The sequence below is a fragment of the Nesoenas mayeri genome, assembly GCF_963082525.1.
Source record: "Nesoenas mayeri genome assembly, chromosome: 3".
Taxonomy (NCBI): domain Eukaryota; kingdom Metazoa; phylum Chordata; class Aves; order Columbiformes; family Columbidae; genus Nesoenas; species Nesoenas mayeri.
This window is the reverse complement of record NC_137544.1, coordinates 105,867,215-105,880,514: the sequence shown is the minus strand read 5'-3', so window position 1 is coordinate 105,880,514 and position 13,300 is coordinate 105,867,215. Positions and strand designations below refer to the sequence as shown.

The 13,300-nt window shown below is 36.5% G+C and overlaps 1 protein-coding gene across 21 annotated transcripts in view; it reads left to right on the top strand.

Moving 5' to 3' along the window:
- The window catches only part of NRXN1 (neurexin 1), a gene marked incomplete at both ends in the record, with an annotated part of 724,694 nt that overhangs the window by 62,190 nt on the left and 649,204 nt on the right, over nt 1-13,300 (top strand). For 13 of the 21 annotated variants that reach the window (XM_080342512.1, XM_080342507.1, XM_080342508.1 and 10 more), the window contains one exon: nt 10,572-10,589. The exons of the other annotated variants lie outside the window; for them this stretch is intronic. In XM_080342512.1, the coding sequence (XP_080198638.1) occupies nt 10,572-10,589 (18 nt within the window). The remainder of the gene's footprint in view (nt 1-10,571; nt 10,590-13,300) is intronic. 21 annotated transcript variants of the gene reach the window in all.

Sequence of the window (13,300 nt, the reverse complement as noted above, 5' to 3'; positions counted from 1 at the left end):
CTCTTGTATGAGCAGTGAGGTGGCTTGAAAACTGCCTGAATGACCAGACCCAGAGGGTGATGATCAGTGGCATAAAGTCTACTTGGAGGCCAGTGATTGGCTGTGTACCCTGGGGATCAAAACTGGATGTGAACCTGTGTGACATCTTCATTAATGCATGATGGGGCAGAGTGTACCCTCAATAATGAGGAGAACCCTCAAACTAGAAGGAGTTGCACCAGAAGGTCATGCTGTAGAAATGGCTTGACAGGAACCTTATGAAGTTCAAGAAGAAGTGCAAAGTCCTGCACATGGGGAGTAAAAATCCCATGTACACATATATGCTGGAAGACATGCAGATGGAAAGCAACTTTGCAGAAAAGGACCTAAGAGTCCTGCAGGACAGCAAGCTGACCATGGGCCAACAATAAGCCCAGCAGCTTGACCATGAGCCAACAATATGACCTTGGGGCAAAGGAGTCTAATGGTATCCTGGAATGCACTAGGCAGAGCATTGCCAACTAGTTGAGGGAGGTGATCCTTCCCCTCTGCTCAGCAGTGGTGAGGCTGCATCTGGAGTACTGTGTCCATTTCTGGGATCCTCAGTGCAAAAGAAACATGGACATACTGGAGACACTCCAACCAAGGAGCATGAAGATGATGAAGGGACTCTTCTCTGACAGTCCCAACTGAAAGAATTGGAACCGTTTAGCCTGGAAAAGAGAAGGCTCAGTGTGGGTCATGTTAATATCTGTGAATACCTGAAGGGAGGGGACGTACAGGATGGAGTCAGGCTCTTTTCAGTGGTGCTCAGTGACAGGACCAGAATCAATGGGCACAAACAAAGGCAGGAGGTGCTGTCGGAACATCAGGAAATGTTTTTTTACTGTAAGGATGACTGAGCCCCTGCACAGGTTTCCCAGGCAGGTTGTAGAGTCTCCAGTGTTGGAGATCTTCAAAAGCTGTCTTTACATGGTCCTGAGCAATCAACTCTAGGTGGGGAGATTTGACCAGATGACCTCCAGAGGTCTTTTCTACCACAATCTTTCTGTGGTTCTGTGATTCTGTGGTATTGATCAAACTGTTAGGAAGAGAAGAAGTAGCTCTAACTTAATTTGGGTTCATTTTATAGATGTCCCCAAAATGTTACTGTCTTGAAACATCAGCTATTACTAGAATTTTTAATTGTGCAGTTCTGAGATAGGGACAGTCATAGATGAAATATCACTGTACCTAGCCATAAACTACATATGATCAGGGTTTTGCAAAAGTATGTCAGGTACAATATCTCCTTCTCAGGAGCCACCTTTTTCACCTATTCTAAACTAATGCCTGCAAGTTTTATACATGCCTTAGCAGCCTTAAAAAAGTTACATCCTATATTCTTATACCAAGAAAATAAGTATTTAACCAAAGAATAGCAAAGTGATTAATGAAAATCAGTAATTGTTCTAAGGCATCTGTTTCCTGATTGCACTGTGTGCAGATACTCTGTACACATGGGAGCTCAATCCAGGCATTCACTGGCTACAAAAAAAAAAAAAGTTGTTGCTCAGTTCCTGTAAAATCTATGGAAGAAATAAAAAATACGTCAATTGTTACTTTAGCTAAGGATGACCAGATTTTAAGTGAAGAAATGTTGATTTTTTTAATTGTAAAATTTCTTGTAATTAGTTTCATTGTCATTGTCTATAACTACTAATTAATCAGAATACCATTCAGCATTAACATTGAAATGATTGTAGACTAGTAAAGGAGAAAATGAAGTTAATTTCTCTAAAAAAATATGAAAATATCTATTTTGTTCACTCGCAGTCACAGATAGCTGCAATTAAATTGTAATTTGATGTCAAATTAAACACTCGGTTAGAGTTTGCTGACTCGCAGGCTACAGCTCTGCTCACTTCAGAGGAATTTCCCATTTAAAGGAGCAGAAAGTTTGTTCTTCACCATTTAAAGGGTTCCAAAGGCAGGTTCAGGTCAGTTTACATTCACAAAATTAATCCTGGTAGCAGCCAAGAAAATTTTATGGTGATCAGCTAAAGAACTAAACAACAAAGTGGTTTAGAATATTTTTACTCTAATGGTGTACAGTACGTCTTCTACATTTTTAGCTGTTAACTCTTCACACCAAATTGACTTCAGCCACCTGTGTTAAAGTCATAGTATCACTGATAGTGCACAAACGTTCCTCACTTTTATATAAAGACAGCATGTGAATATGAAAATATGGCTAGCTTTGCATGCAGCCCTGTTGGTTTTGGTGTTTTACTAGTCTGGGAAGGCACAAATATCCAGCTACAGTGTCAGCGCCTGGGTGAACTCCTCAGATGGGCAGAATGTGCAGCCATATGTCATATCCCTTTAGTAAGTATTACAAAGGACAAATATTATATTTACACAGTAGAGACTGTGAAACTGTAGATAGCTGCTAGTTCACCATACCAGAAGAAGAGTTGTAAGAAGCACTGTCTAAAAATAACATCCTTCTCATGGACAGAAAATGTGACCTGGCCTCCTTTGACTCTCCTACTCATGTTATCCACAGGATCATCACCTCTGTAAAGCTGCCATCCAGGTGGAAAATTACTTCTGCCGTTCACCCACTGCACAGCATTTTTACTCACTGTCAGCTCAGCTAATCCTTTTGTATTAATGAGTCTAACAGACCAGTTTTGCTGAAAGAATGATTGGACAGGGATTTGATTTCTTCTGATAGTAACTGGGACTTGATTGTGCAGCCTCTTTTATAGATGTAATTGACCACACAAAGCACAGAGCAACAAGGAATCAGACTTACTGTGCAAATTTCTACTCTCATGTACACCAAAACAAACAAGAATAAGTCTCAAAAATCTTTATTCCTCATTTCACAACTGTTTCTTAAAGAAGTTGTTGAGTTGTTATTTTATGATTTTTAAAATTAATTTAAACCCAAATATTCTTAAAATAGAAATACCCGTGTCACCCTGCATCACTTGTATAGAATGTAGTCTGTTCTTGTCATTACTCTCTGCCAATGAGAACAGTTAATTCTGTATGAAAGGTTTTGATAGGGATATCTGGAAAATATATTTTAATGCCATGTACCCAAGAGGGCTAAATTGGAGAAAATCCAAAGGAGTAATAATAGCCCTGGGAAGAAGAGTTATGGTAAGATGTGCAGGCCATGTAAAGTGGACCATATGTAGTCAGTCCTTAATTCTAGTTAGTCACCTCTAGTGATTACACAGATGTCTAAAAGCACAAATCAAAGTAAAGTGTGCAAATCACAGAGATTTTCAATGGAAATGGAATGTTTCTAATCCACAGAAATAGTCCCAGTGGCTAAACTGAAAAAGAGCATCAGTTCTTAAAGAATATCTGGTTACTGAGTGAAATATTCAGATTTACATTGTGTTTCATTTTCTGCTTATACATGGAAATTAAAACACTGAGGAGGGAGTGTGGTTCTTTGACTTGCCTTCACTTATGCAAATGACTCATTTCTCCTTTCATTATCTCTACTATTAATATTACTGAATTCAATTATTGAAAACCCTTTGATTCCACCTTTGATTCCTGGTTGTGGTTACTGCAGCCACAGCACAAATGCAAGAACACATGTCCTAGTGACTGATGTAAATTTCTTTAAAGCATTGACATACTGCAAGCAGGTCTGGAGTTTAGTAGAATACATGTGAGACTAGCTGGACCCATTTTGGAGAAAAATAATTAAACTTAATGAGGTGGCAAAATAAGGACAAAGTCAAATTTCTTGGGATTGTAATATAATTAAAAAGCAGTCATTTTTATATCTACATCATGATCTCTCCCTCGAGTCAGTCCAAGTTTATTTAGAAGTATGGTAAAAATTACTAAAAGAAGAGGACAACTAACTTTCCAAAAATGTCAGCTCTAGGAAGCAGTTGAGAAAAAGGAGATATAAGTATCATGGCTCCAAACCAGCACAAATCTATTCAAAAGTGCAATATATAAAAATGTATAACAATAAAATAATAATAGATAAATAGCATTGAACTAAAGCAGCATTGAATAATTTAATGTTTGATACACTTGTGATGTTAAACAATAGACAAGTGATAAAGCTGCATAGGAATCAAACAGCACAAAACTGTTGCCTCAGAAAGACTTTTGATACAATTATGTCTTGATTTTTATTTGGCTTGTCATCTTCAGACAACTGGAGGTGGTATTAGAAAGTATTACAAGGCGTAGAAGTAAATTGGGGGTGGGGATATTTTCCCATTGGGAGCAAGAGTAATGATTTGCCTGAATGACTTTTTTTCACCCATTATATTTGAATTCTTCATGGGAAACATTTCTCACTGAGCTCTTTGTGCAAATAATGGAGAGATTGATTCTGAGAAAACAACGTTGAAGATTTTTGTGTTTAACAGGGTGTCAAAGTATTTGCTGCTGTTTATACTTGGTTTCTATTCTTATTTGACTGGAGAAAATTAATATAGTCATACAAGTTATGGCCATACAAGTTATGTACTGCTATGAAGATATTAACCTGACCTCCTAAATGGCAAAAGGCAGAATTTCTTCCAGTGACTCCTACAATGAAGCCCCAAAGCAATGTTTGTTATACAGTCTCTCTTAGACAAAAGCTCGGTGTTAAGACTTCAGGGAAGGATTTCTCAGTATTCCAAAAACTTATTTTGTCTTTATTGAAAAGTTTCATCTTATTTTCAGTGTGAACTTTTCTGACATTCGATCCTAGCATTTGTCTGGTTGAACGGACTTTCAGGTATCAAGAATCTTTCTCCCAACATTGATAGTCACAGGCTGGGTTCAAGACACCTCTTAATCTCATCTATGATATATTCAATAGATTGAGGATCTAAGGGATTTCATTGTAAGACATGTTTTCTGAGTTTTCTTAGGTTTTTAATGCCATGAACCACTGTGAGAAAAGTTTTTTTCTGAAAACTCTTTCATTTTTCACTTCTTTTTAAATATATGAGCACTGGAACTAAACACAATAATAGTTTCAGTTATGCCAAAAGAAGTAATGGCATTTTATATTTCTGTTCATTATTTCTTTGCCTGTGCATTCAAGACTTGCACTACCCCCTTTAGTTGCTGCTTCACACTAGTTCATCTACAGTAGCTTAACTAAAATGATCTTGTCATTATTTCATTCTCAATGCACTTGGAATACATAGCACTCTCCAGAAAATGTGGCCTCACATAAAGAAAATTTATGAATGTTAGTAGAATTTACAGAGGTGTACTGAATTTGGGCCAATGGATTTGTCTTGTACAGAACTGGCAGAAACAACTAATTGTGCCCTAATGATCCTCAGGTGGCAGAAAGCTTCATCCTCCTTTCTGATTGAGACAGGTCATCTGTGCTCCTGGCAGTGTCAAACCTTTCTCCTGAGTATTGTACAAGACATTCAAGAAAAGAAGGGATCTTCACAGAGATGTAGGTGGAAAATGAAACTAGAACAGAACCACACTCCTCTGTTACTCTGAAATTTCTCCCAACAACAACAACAACAACAATCAATAGAGTCCATGTTATATTATTATTTCTACCCACTGCACTGGAAAGTCCTCTGAATGGGTCCACTCAAAGCTGTGTGGAGTCTTGAAGAAGACGTAAGTTGACTTCAGACCTAATGGGGCCATGTGGAAATGTACTAACTCCTGGGCCCTCTTCCCTAGATTCTGGTGAATTTGCATATTTTGCAGGTGAATACCAGACTTTGTTCTACAAGGCGCAGCTGTAGGAAATGCTGCTTCCCTATTTACTCAATATTCAAGCAGAAGGCTGCAACAGAGTCGGAGTTCTGCACTAAGTATATTTATAATACTTTTCTAATTATTTATAATTGCAGTCAATAATTGCAATCAACATTTACAGTGGTTTTCAAAAGTGCATTTCAAAAAAAAGCAAATAATCCTGATGGAATTTTTCAGATACACAGCACTTGAGAAGACCAATGCTAAAGCCACAGATTTTCAATATATTGCTTTAGTTCATCATTACTGAATCTATGACTGTTCATATTTTATAACATACTTTGTAACATACTTTATGTTTTCATATCCTTTCTAAATATCTTCTTTTGAACCATGTGTTAAATAAAACATTTTTCTAACCATTTGAGAAACTGATGGGACAGGCTAAGTTACACTATCCAAGAGATGCTGGTGCAGTCCCACAGAAAATGCTGCCTATTGAAATGACATTTTCCAGTAGAATATTTCTAAGTAGGTACATCTATAGAGAAATATACGTATGCATTATTATTTAAAGCCAAGCTTAAAATATTGTATCTTAAATTTCTACACTTCTACATTTTTATTGCAAGACACCTACATAAAAATAAGCTGTATTTAAGGCTACTTCCCCACTACTCATACTGCTGAATATCTTATGAAATTTCATAAACTATGTTTGTGGTATATTATACCCTTCATTGTTGCCAAATGTGATTTTGGACTATAATTTTGATGCATAAAAAAACCTATAAAAATGCCATTTACAATATGCTGTTTCTTATTACATTATTTCTAGAATGGTATGTCTGAAACGTCAGAATATGAATGTACTATTTCATCTGTGTATCGTGAAAATACTGTTCTTATATAATTGGCAGGACAAATATTGTGCTCTGTATGTGAGTAAGGTATAAATATTCTAGCAGAAGAAAAAATGCAATAGCAGAAATAACCACAAATCATAAACAATCACTTATTTTTTTAAAGCAAGGTTTCCATGAAGCATCACCAAACATTAAAATGATTCTTGAATTAATAAAAATATATTTTAAAAATATGATTCCCATTTTTATGTCACTGAATCATAGTAACAGACTAAAGTAAGTAGAATTGGTTGGGCTTTTGCTGAAAAAAATATGGAGCAGATTCTGCTGTCAGCTCAGTAGGGACAGCCTGAGACAATTCATCTGGAGATAATAAGCCAGATTCACAGCCTGTGTATGTTGCATAGTTCTACTGATTTCAGCCATGTCATGCCAGATTTAAGTCAAGTGAATATTTGGCTCAATATATGCAGTCAACAGGTTACACCAGTAGTAGCTGAGAGCAGAATTTGGCCAAAGGAATTAGATTGTAAACACAGAAATTAGCAGTGCAATTTAGTACTAGTGGTGGTGTGGGAGGGTCTAGGAAATAAGCATTTGCAGTGGCTGAAGACCTGTCTAGTTCTTCAGTTGACTAGATTGGTGCAATGTGCAAACAGAGGACTTTTCACATCTACTAGAATTCACAATGCTGAAAAGAGAGTTACCTGCCTGGCCAGTTGTCTGGCTGCTGATGGAGCCTGTAAGGCAGTTCTGCTCCTCTGCTGTTGTACTGAAAGTCACTTTTAGCCTCTGGGCTCGTACCTGGGCTGTGCATTGGTGAAAATTATTGGTACCATCAGCTGGTGCAGAAAAGACTGAGAGACATTCTGTGCCAATACCTACAGCAGCTGGGAGATGGCACTTTGGGTCTTCAAAGCCCCTGGTTCCACAGACGCTAAGAGAGTTACTCAGTAGACAGTGAGGTCCTCCAGGGTGGATGGATGTAGGCTTGTGTAAATTCAGACTACGGTTGGCTAAATCATCAGCAATGACAAAAATGTGTAATATGGATCTACTCTCCACCAGTTACATAAAGTTTACACCAGTCCAACTGTAATCCACAGAAATACAGTTACTCGTTATATAATTGAGGAAAATTTTGTTCCCTCCGAACTGCAAAACGAAGATGTTGATACTAGACATAGCTTTCAAAGAGTGTTTTGGTTGGGTGGGGTTTTTTTTTGGAGTGGCTGGAATAAGCAAAGTGAATAAAAAGCAAAGTTAAAATTTTGTTTTTCTGGCTTTTTAGTCTCTGCTTAGAAGAATAGGCCATGCCAAGAAAATGGGAATCAGGAAAGTCAAGCAAAGTGTTAGTGATATTGAAATGTATCACAATAAAAGGACCTTAAATAAATTATAGCGCTCAACGCTAATCTAATGTAAAAACCTTGTAAAGTACCATAAAGAGGATGAACTAATTTTTTCTTAGATTGTAAAACTGTTTAACTTACCATGGCAAAAACATATAGAGGAATATATTTTAATTGCTGTTTACTAGTGTATAGGGGTTTGGCTCTATACACTGTTTTAGTCACAAAGTAGGAATTCAACACTTTCATTTTTATTTAATTCAAAATGTTTTGATAGTTTAATTTACTATCACTTAAAAGTTTAATCAATCAGCCATTTAGGGGAAGTTGCTCAGCTACTGTAAATTTTTCTGGTGACTATTATCAAAAAAGACATAACAATCACTGCTAAGAATAGAGCCCATGGTATAAAACAAAATATGCTCAACCCTGTAACCAGACAAATTCAACAATCTGATGCTGCCTGTGATGTCGTTTTCAGAAATCTCCCTTTGACTCGTATATCATGAGCAACAAAAATGGCCTTTATTAAGTTCATATGTTGGTTTTAAGTAAGCACGTTAAGCTAAATATGACCACCAAAAAGGATATCATTGCACTATTGGTATTGCAAATATACTGACACTGTGGTAACCAGAACTAGAAGAAGGAACCTGAAGTTACACTGCAATTAAAATAATTAATTTTATTTTTCATTAAGTTGAGTGTTTTTATACTTTAGGAAAGGAAATTACTATATGCAGTTAAAGGAAGAAGGCTCTTCCAGAGAAGTTCAGCTCTAAATGGCTATTTCTAATAGCCCAAATATCACTATAATTTACACCGTGTATAGGACATAGTATCTATATCTTGTGGAATTGGGTGTTTTTCATTTCCTCAGTGAACTTTATTCAATTTATTGATCCTCAGGTATTTACTCACAAGCAGCATACTGCTTTTATTTATTTATTTTTTTTCAGCCTCTTACTTTCCTAAATGCATGAAACAGTATGTACCCTTTGCACTTTCATAACAAACTAAAATTTCAGGCAGTGAGATTTTAGAAGTTTAAATTTAAACTGTGTGCATGAAAAAGGTGATTTATAGTATCTTAAGCCAAATAACTTTATCTGGTCTGACCTATGATTAATACAACTGAAAACTAAAGAGACTTAAACCCTTAGGATTCATTGTTTACCCTAGTTATTCTTTTTAAAGTGGTAAACTTCTAAAATTGTTTATTATAATACTGTCTAGTTATACTGAGGTTTTTCAGTGTTTTGTAGCATTAACTTATAAAGGTTTTCATTATGGAAAGTGACACATTCTGGCAGGAAATTGCTATGCTTATCATTGAGTCCAGTTCTCTATAACTCATTTTATTGACTTCTGGTTTACCATATATCCAAATTAGTTTAGATCACATTTATTAGTAGTCACATGAAAAGGTATTTTCCGATAGGAAAATGAGCTGTAGTCACAGAAGTGGGCTTTAATGTGAAACTACTTTTGAGTGCTTGCTCCCCAGCAAGTGCCGGCACCCGCCAGCAGTCACACTGCTGTGTTGTCACCCTTCCCCCTTTCTTTGTTGGTTTTGCACAGTCCATCTCCTTGACTTCTGTGTTGGTTTTCCTTTGTTATTTCCCATTTTCTCTTGCCACTGAGATAATTTTGTACTCTCTTCTATCCTCTCCTTAGTCAAAATCTTTATGGGCAACAGAGACATAACTCCTTCAAAATCACTACCTAGTGGAAGAGCTGAGGGAAAGAGAGACTGTCACGAGTAGTAGGGCACGGAGCCTCTTTCTTAACTTTAAATTCTGTCCACTTCATTGGCTGAGGCTCAATTCCTAGTCCCCTGTCACTGTGTAGGCTTTGGGAGAACATTTCCTGTGCCCCATATTGATGTTGGGCTGCGGATAGAAGTCAAATTATTTCTTGTTGATGCAGCCGTTAGCTTAGACAAAATGTCCTCTGATCTAATCTAGGGGCAGAACCCATACCTGAGATTGCTGTGGCCTTTGCTATTTGAACAAGGCAGATAATTTTTTTTTATTTTTTTTAAGATATACTAGTTTGTGATGCTGAAAAATGCTGTGAGATATGATCCTACAATTCTAATTTATTCCACCCAGTTGAAGTGACAGTTTTTCCACACTGGATTGGACCCAATGGCCAGAGTGAGTGCCTCAGTCAGTGCAGAGTCAGCCATGCTGCCGCTGGGAGCACCTTCACAGCATATTCTAAAACTTCAGTTAACTTCTTTGATTTGCTTAAAGTTGTTTGCGTCATACAGGTCATTAAGGAAAATTCAGAATGGGAAAGCAGAAACAGATGAACCTAGAATCTCTATCACAAATGACTGATGGCTTTAAAATATGTAGTTATAAAAGTCTTACAAGAAGATCCTCTGATTAATGACTATAAATAATTAACTTACAAAGAGATGCAGTAAATCCTGTACAATTTTTGCACTTTGGAAACATCATTGTTTTACTTCATATCACGTAAATTTTGTTAAATAGAGGAAACACTGCTTCCCTGGTGCTTTTATTTTTCCCTCTGGATTGTAGCAGTGGAGCACTTGCATGTTGTGTTTGATGCCTTGCATGATGAAGACATGCAATGGCAAGTTCCAGTCTGCATGCTGCTTAATGAATGTTTTCCTTTTCTCTCCTTCCCTGTTATGTGCTTACAGAAGACAACTATGTGGAAGGTGGGTGCTTTCTACCTTATTTTCCTAAGATCTTGTTTTTCCCTTCTGTTTAGTGTTTTTTTACCTTCTGCTTTATGTTATATAAGTGCGCATAACATTCAGTACGGTAAGTTGCATTTTTTTACCCGTAAAGGTATGCAAGTTTATTAAATAAATGTGATTTCTTTTTCCATACAGAACACAAGCAAAGCTCCATTTTAATCTTGGCCTTACTAGTGTAATTCCAGAATATCCCCAGTGCAACAGTAGGATTTATACTGATATGACTGATATCATCCTTCAAAACAATTCAGAAGATCAGCAGAAGGACTGATTTCTCTTATGTTCTGTATGAAAAGCACTTCAAGAAACTATTTTTGTCATTAGTGCGGAGCATAAATGCTCCTCATAATAATGTAATGCATGTTAAATACCTGTATATTAATTGCTTAGGAAAATGAAAAGCACTTTTCTCTTTAAGACTACAAATCTTACTTATTGTATTATTCTTTGCAGCACCAAGTGTTAGGAAAAAAGTTTTTCTGTTTATCTTTTCAACATAATGCACTCTGCCTTTTGGATGTTGTGAAAGAAGCAGCATCTGATTTTAATAATAATGTTGGTATGTAGTTAAATTCCTTTAAAGAAAGTATGGCAAAGGGCACTGGAATCTAAAGCATAATGCCATCTAGCCTGAATAGTGGTAAGTATGTCTGTTAGCTGCTAAAACATGTTGCGTGGTATATATATCATAGTTTTAAAGGTGCAGAATATGCTTCGCAGATCAGTTATTGTTGTGAGTCAGTGCTGTCTTTTTGCTTATAAGCCAAAAGGTGCAGGTGCTTTTTTTATGTACGAGTGCTTTTAAAAGTCTCTTTGGGCTGAATCTTTGCTGGACAAGTGACGATCTATTTGAAAGATGAGCTTATCTATCTAAACTGAGCAATAACTGGTATTTTATTTTTTTCCAATACTTTTAGAACTGTTTTTAAATCAAGGACTTCGTAAGCTAGCTCATATGCAAAGTGACTGCCCTGGCACAGCTCTGACCCAGGGTCCTGCAGTGAGCCACTGTGGGGCCTGAATTCATTCAGGATTCAAGTCACGGAGGACCACTGCCTGCCTGTTCAGTGGCATTTTTCTAAAAAAAAGCCTGGGAGTATTGGTATTGCATTTCTCTGTGCTGCTGTATTCAAGGGAAAAGAGAGATGCTCAGATTAAGCACATACATGATGCTGCGCAATTTTATTAAAATATATTTTCCCAGTAGGAGAAAGGAAATTTAAACAATTTCAATGCTTTAATTGTGTACACGGTCATGCACATACATATCCATACAATTCCCTTTTCATTGTGAAATAAAAATTTATTCAGCAACACTGGGACAGGAATTCTAACTGAAAAATGTAAAAGCCTAGAAATAAGTACCTAATCTTATATTTGGTCTGTGCATAAAGCTCTTGGTGGTGTCAACATGAGTCTCAAATGTGGATTAGGATCAGTATAAATAGATAAGGAGGTTCAAATTCATTTCACGTGTTAATTTGTGCACAGCAGTACAAGATAAAGCCTGGATAACAGTTAATCCAGACTTCACCTGAATCTAATACTTACAACTACAACCTTAACTTTATTCCAACACAGGTCTGGGTACTTATGCATACATTAATGTTACGAAGTATGTAAATGTAAAGAATGGAAGCACAAAGTGTGTATCCAAAGCACAATTTGGACACCGAGATATATTTTTCATCCTTGACTTCCCTGATATTTGAGCATCTCTGTAAGTTAGACTACATAAGAAAACAAAACAATTTAGTATTCACAGTGTTAAATCTGTATATATTGCTGGTATGAAAAGACTACATTTATTGATTTTGCTAAAATTATGCTAGGGTTGAACATGTTCATGGCAGGGTGACGATGTTTAAATTTTGTTTTGGCCTGTGCTCTGCATGGAACTCACACACTAAATTATGGAAATATACCCTATCTTCATATCCACTTCCTCTATCACATCCTGTGCCCCTGAACTCTCTTCTCTCAGAGCCAAGTTCAGTATAAAGATGGAGTGGATCACACGTGAGGCATTCCTGCTAAATCTTGAATTCCTAATTCACAAAGAAAGGATTTTATCATTTTGATTATGAAGTAATGGTGCACAAATGAATATTTTCAATGTATAGTATGCCTGTATATGGCTAGCTAAGGCTGGAACTTTCTGTGACTATCCGTTGTGGTATTCTCTATTGTAAGCCGACAGTCATTTTGAAAATCTAGCAGTGATTGCTGTCATGGTGTCATTGTAAACCACTCAGTGGATTGCACAGGTAGAGTAATAGTAATTCTTCACTCTTCCATTGCCTTCATCCATAGATTGCAAAAATATAAAATTAGGCAAGTATCATTGTTTTCTTTTAGCAAGTAAGTATGAGTAACCTTACTTCTTTACAAATAAAGTAACATAGACAGCCAAACAAAATACAGTGTCTTGAGGACTAGTACTACATTTTTTAATTGACAGATGTTTGGTTTGAGCAGTGGCTTGGTTTTGTTTTTATTTTTTACATTCTCTTGACTTCCTTTTTAGTTGAACAGCACTGTAAATGACTCTTAAAACTGAAGAGGTTTCTATGACGTTTTCAAGAGGCCCTTCTGCCATTTACACTTTTTTTTCAAATTGTACAAGAATCATGTATTTACATCTGACCAATCTCACATATCATTTCAGC